General features: G+C 39.7%; 1 protein-coding gene across 1 annotated transcript in view; it reads left to right on the forward strand.

Moving 5' to 3' along the window:
* The window catches only part of LAYN (layilin), a 32,907-nt gene that overhangs the window by 21,020 nt on the left and 5,193 nt on the right, over positions 1-6,694 (forward strand). Inside the window, 1 exon segment of the mRNA XM_006833966.1 lies at positions 1,842-1,908. Within this exon segment, the coding sequence (XP_006834029.1) occupies positions 1,842-1,908 (67 nt within the window).

Here is a 6,694-nt window from a genome sequence, read left to right on the forward strand (position 1 = left end):
TTGAGACCTGTCTAATTGTTCTCCCATCTGCTTTGTTCTTCCATTCCCCTCTCCCTACTTGTATATTGCCCCCTCTCCAGCACCCAAACTATCCTGTGTCTAATCCCTTCTTTCTTTTTAATGAGTTTTTGCTTTCTTCCTATATGATATTCTTGATGTTATCTCATAACTCTCTGGTCTTTGGTCATTAGTGTTTAATGCATCAAATTGGTTCTTAAGATAATCTCTAAATTCAAGTCAGGTATGTTCAGGGCATATTTTGAATCTTGTAGACTTGTTAATTTCCTTCAACTTCAGCCTGAACTTGCATATGAGCAACTGATGGTCTGTTCCACAGTCTGCCCCTGGCCTTGTTTTGGCTAATGATATGGACTTTTTATACCACCTCTTTCCACAGATGTAGTCAATTTGATTTCTGTGCATTCCATCTGGTGAGGTTCATGTGTATAGTCATCTTTTATGCTGTTTAAAAGAGATGTTTACAATGAAGAAGTCATTGGTCTTGTAAAATTCTAATATGTGATCTCTAGCATCATTTCTACCACCAAGACCATATTTTTCAGCTACTGATCTTTCCATTTTGTTTCCAACCTTAGCATTCCAATCATCAATAATTGTAAATATATCGTGATTGCATGTTTAATCAATTTCAGGCTGAAGAGGTTGGTAGAATTCTTCAATGTCATCATCTTGGCTTTAGTGGTTAGTGTGTATATTTGAATAACAGTGGTATTAACTGGTCTTCCTTATAAGTGTGTGGCTATTATAACAGACACTGTTGCACCTCATGACTGCTCTTGATACATTCTTTTTGATGATGAATGTGACATCATTCTTCTTCAATTTTCCATACCCAACATAGTAAACCAAGTGATTGTCAGATTCAAAATGACCAATATCAGTTCATATCAGCTCACTAATCCCTAAGATATCAATGTTTATGAGTTCTGTTTCTTTTATAATAACTTCCAATTTTCCTAGAGTCATACTAAGTACATGCCATGTTCTGATTATTAATGGATGTCTGCAGGTTGTTTCTCCTCATTTTGAGTTGTGCCCCTTCAGCAAATGAAGGTCCCAAGAACTTTACTCTGTTTGCCTCATCATGGTCAACTCTACTTAAAGGAGGCAAGTCTTCCTTAGTTGTATTTTGAGTGCCTTCCAACCTGAGAGGCTCACCTTCTAGAGTATCTGACAATACTCTCCTGCTATTCATAATGTTGCAATACGAATATTCTGGTGCTAGCTGACAGTGTTCCACTGCTAGTTATAAGGTTTTCAGTGACTAAAACACTCAGAAATAGTCTGCCTCGCTTTCTTTCAAGTCTGTCTTCATCTGAAAACTCAGCTGAAACCTGTCTACCTTGTGTGATCCTGCAGATATTTAAAATACCAGTAGTATAGCTTCCGGCATCACAGCAACATGCAAGCCACCACAATACTGAAAAAATGACTGAAAATCAGTTACAAATTCAGTGTGGGATGTTACATGTCAGTATTCACAATAGGAAATGAGTCATTTATCTATGAGACAGGAAGTGAGCCAAGCTTATACTTTATGGCCCTTTGCCCTTTGGTATATTAAGTACCTGATGGCAGTTACTTTTGGTTGTTTCAGTAACTGATCTTTGGCAGCAAATCCCTCACCAAAAACATGAAGACAATGAAACCTCCAGAACAAAAAGTTCAACCCATTCATTTTCTGCCTTTATAAATTGCTCTGGTCAAATTGCTACTTCTTTTTTGAATCCCACCTTGGCCCTGATAAGACCTCAGATGAATCATGATGCCTTTCTTTGAGTTCCTAACCTATGTCTCTCTGTCCAGATGGGGAAACAGAGCCTGCAACTAAGCAGCCCATAATTCGAGAAGATGCCAAAAAAACATTTAAAGAAAACAAAGATTTGTGTAGGACTTTCCCTGGGTAGGGGGGGAGGATGGGATTCTTATGATTACACATTACTCTGTGGTTAACAATCCCTCTTTCTTCTTTGCCACAATTTTGAAAAAATGGTACTAGGCCTAACATGGGTGTCTTTACAAAAATGGCATTAAATGTTAGGTGTCATCAGTAAGTTATGAAAATGGAGCTACCCTTAGACAATTAAACTAGACTGGAGGTGAAAAAAAGAGGCATAAAGATGGTGTCTTGGAAATCACCCAGAGAATGGACTCAGGAGAGTGAGGGTGGGGCAAGGCTGAGAGAGTGGATATAGAGAAATAAGAAGAGAAAGATCAGGTTGTGATGTCTTACATTCATGGTTAATGATATCTACAGGGAATCAGATTGGACACAGCAAACAGAAGGATTAGACAGGAATCTTAGGAAGCAGTGAGCTTCTGTTAACGGGGAGAGACAACTCAGAAAAGGAGGGTAAGAAAGGTTGCACAAGTCAAAACTGTGATCCTTGGCACTGAATGGTACAACGATAGAAATCTTTTCACTGGTATATGTTTTGCTGTAAGTATTCTCAACAACAACAACAAAATAAACTTTTTTTAAAAATAGGCATCCATGAAACAAATAGAGGAAATGGACAAACATTTTAAAAGGTAAATCATAAAATGTGGAAGACAATGAGGTGATAAATTGAAGTGCTAGATATCTGGGTGTCTGTCAGTAAGCAATTTAAAAAAAAAAAAACACTTAATTTTTCCATTTAATCATTTGCAAAATGGAAGTAATAATACTTTTCTTACCTAAGTAAGAGCATTACTGCATCCATAAAGTGGAACCGGATACAAGCATAATGTATGAAAATGCCTTGAATAAATGGCAGAATACTTTGGAAAGGTTGGGCAGCATTTTTATGGCTCACCGTTATTTCTGGGAGTATTTAAAATGTTCTTGGGGGAAGGAGAATGTAATAGTTGGCAGGGTTGTAATGTCACAGAAATACAAAGCCTCTGGATGGGTGGGAATCTTGGATCATTAAGAGCAGGAAAAATGGCAGTCCCCAATCCTTGATTCTCTCTTGAAGCTCTTTAAAGGAAAATTCTCTGGTTTTGAGTTTTAAAGGGAAAATGTTTGGTGATTCCATAGTAGAACACTCACCTTCTATGAGGAAAACCTGAGTTCAATCCCCAACCGGTACCCCTTATGCACAGCTGCCACCATCTGTCAGTGGAGGCTTGTGTGTTCCTGTGGTGCTGAGCAGGTTGCAATAAAGTTTCCAGACAGAGTGAAAAGAAAGGCCTGAACACCTGTGTTCAAAAATCAGCCAATGAAAACCTTATGGATACAACGATCTGATCCACAACCAGTCAAGAGGATGACACACACCCAGAATCTTCTGAGGTGGGAAATTTCCACTTGAAAGGACAACCAGATCAACCTGGAGCAACTAGAAGAACAGAAGGTACTTCTTGAAAGAAAGACCTACAGGAAAAATACAAAACAATAACGGCAGTCCAACTGATTACTACAAGAACAAGCAAGTTGCTTGCCCAGGAGACATCAAGGCAAGTGGTCAGGTCCCATCAGGGCAAACCCCTTCCAAGACTAAGACTCAATGGGAATACACAAGCAGACATGCACTCTGATTGGTGACCACGTTTGTCACCAATAAGGGGAAGTCAGGGAAAAACAGCAATGAAGCTGTGAACTAAGCCCTACAACGTTCAATAGAATCTTGTGAACCCGGGTGAAGACCTGGTTGGCCAGCAGTGTGGCAAGACCTAGGGACTCTTGGGCCCAGAGTCAGTGGCATAACCACAGAGGACTAGAATGGAGAGTGAAGCGTCCAGCTGATAAGAAGAGAAGGAATATGCATAATAACACATTTGCAGATAATACCCACTTGACCTGGCTTCAGTGACTGGATGATCAGAGCTCAACTAGAAGAAGAAAGAAGAGAGGAAAAAAGAGTAATCTGATACAATTTGATGAATTTGACCTGCACCTATGGATGCAGTAACTCAAAAGAGGGAACAAATCCTTACAGCAAGGATCATTCCCACCCCCTCCATATACAGAGTAGACAGGGACGGGCAACTTGGACATTGGCTACCCAAAGTGGAGAGGCTACAAAGGCAAGAAGTGACTGGCTTACAAGCTGTCAAGAGGGAGCCTAGATCCAGAGGGTGCAGAGGAAGGTAGAATCTCCACTGAGTAGTATCCAATCTATCTGGGCGGGACTAATAAAAGGAAATGGGGATAGGTCCCTTGTGGTACAATGATGAATAATTGTTATCAGGACTGACTGCGAGGGTTGGAAATGTAAAGGTGGACATTTTGTAGCAAAAGGAGAGGAGTGATTGACTTTGCAGTCCAGGAGCGGAGATCCCTGGAACCATCAAGGGAGAAGAGCAGAGTGTGAGACCCTACCCAGAGAAGCAGTGACGCCAGAGATGGAGGCAGAGAGGATAATGTGGTGAGATGGAGTGGCTGGGAACTTTAGACCAAGAGAGGGGCTGTGTTCTGGTATACTCTTTGGTTGGTTGATGATGCATGGAGGGGATTGTAATCATGGTAATGAAACAATATATGATAGGATGAATGTAAAGCTAATGTTCTCCCATGTAAACTATCACATAATTCACAATAAAATATTAAGAAAAAATAAAATAAAGAATGGCACAGAACTGGGGAGCAGTTCATTCCACTGAGCATGGGGTAAAACTTGTCATGACAGCTGACAAGTTTTAAAGGACCAACAAGAAAGCAGGCTTCTAAGGGTTCTTCATAGTCATTGCTCATGAACTCAGTCTTCGCCAAAAATGATGGGAATTTTTTACAGTATTACTCAAGAGTTTTACGTGACCTTTTCTTTCCTAGTGACAAACCCGACTTCTGGTCTGCTTTTTTTCTCTCTCTCCTCCCCACCCCACTTTTGAGAACCACAGTGGCTGTCCTTAGAAGTAAGGGTATCATCACAGCCCAAGCAGTTCCTGCTTTGCTAACAGAAAGTAAGGAAAGAAGAGACAGGATCTCTATTTTCTGGGGGATAAAAAAAAAAGAAAAGATTTTTAAATTAATCAAAGTGTTTATATTTTTGCAAAGGACCCAAAAATTCAAAAATATTCTCAGTAATGGTTGTTAAAGAATCCTGGTGGCGCCGTAGTTAAGCACAGTTGCTAACTGAAAGGTCAGCAGTTCAAACCCACCAGCTGCTCAGCAGGAGAAAGCTATGGCAGTTATCTTCTGTAAAGATTGTTGCCGCTGTTGTTGTTATGTGCTGTCGAATGGGTTCCAACTCCTAGCAATCCTGTATAGGGTTTCAGAGGAGTGGTGGTGAGGTTTGAACTGCTGACCTTACAGTTCAAACCAACCTGCAATCCTATGCATTATCCTGCAGCTTCACGTCAGGATTCCTCTGTAAAGACTGCTGCTAAGGGCCATCAAGTCGGTTCCAACCCATAGTGATCCTGTATAGGATTTCCAAGGAGCAGCTGGTGAGCTTGAATTACTGACCTTGAGGTTCAAACCAACTTTGCAGTTCAGCACATTAACCCACAGCACTGAAACTCTATTAGGGCAGTTCTACTCTGGCCTATATTTCACAATAATAACTTAATCTGACTCAACAGCAACAGATTAAGTTATTATTGTTGTTGTTAGGTTCCATATGACAGAGTACAACTGCTCCATAGGGTTTACTAGGCTATAATACTTACAGAAATTGTTGTAATATTGCCGGATCTTTCTCCTGGAGAGTTCCTTGGTAGGTTGTGATGGCTGGCCTGTCTTTTGGTTAGCAGTCAAGTGTTTAACCATTGTGCCACCATGGGTTCTTATACTATTACTGTAGATAACAGGACAGGTAGAAAGAACTCATTTAGGAGGGTAAGTAAAAAAGTATTGCTACAAAATCATAGAAACCTTTATCAAATATCAAAATATGAAGTGACTGTTTTTGACATATCCGCCATCTAGGTCCATACACTTCTTTTTTCTTTCTGCTTATGTTTAAATTTTTCTCTTTTTCTGGGGGTAGATAGGAATAAGGAGTGACGGTTAGGACTAGACTATGACTAGGTCTAAGCTAGGCCTAGGACTTTGTTTATTGTTAGGGTTGTGATTCGGACTAGGGTTAGTGTTAGAGGCAGGGATTTGGGTAGGGTTAGGAGTAAGGCCTCATCTTGTTTTTAGGTTGTTGTTGTTTTTAAGTACCATGAAGTCAGTTCTACTCATAGTGACCCTGCCCAAGGTTTCCAAGATTACAGTCAGGTTTATTTTTATTTTGTTTTTTCTTGAAATCTACTTGACAGTCTTCTTCATTTGGAAGTTCTGTACCTACATTATTCCCTCTTTTTGAGTTTTCTATTATTGTTGCAACTGTAGTTCTTATTCTGTTTCAGTTTTATAGGTCTATTTTGCTTTGACTATTTCCATATCTGGGTCCAGTCTAGGTGATATTGTCATGCATGTTAGTCTCAAGTTACTGTCTGGTCTGCTATTGTTTGTTCTCGGCCCAAAGAACTCTCTTTAGTATTTTTTTGTAAGGTTGGTCTAGCTTTTACAAATTCTTTTGATTTCTGTTTATCTGAAAATGGCCTGATTTTTTACTACCATATTTGATGACAATTTTTGCTGGATATGGGATTCTAGGATGGCAATTTGTTTCTTTCAGAAACTTAGTAGGCACTTAACAACAACATATATATATATATAGCAAAACCTTCTCTTATTAATTCTCCTTTGTAGGTAACTTCTTGGTTTTCCTTAGCTGCTCTCAGGATTCTTTCCTTGTCT

This window comes from Chrysochloris asiatica, unplaced genomic scaffold, assembly GCF_000296735.1.
Source record: "Chrysochloris asiatica unplaced genomic scaffold, ChrAsi1.0 scaffold00008, whole genome shotgun sequence".
Classification (NCBI taxonomy): Eukaryota; Metazoa; Chordata; class Mammalia; order Afrosoricida; family Chrysochloridae; genus Chrysochloris; species Chrysochloris asiatica.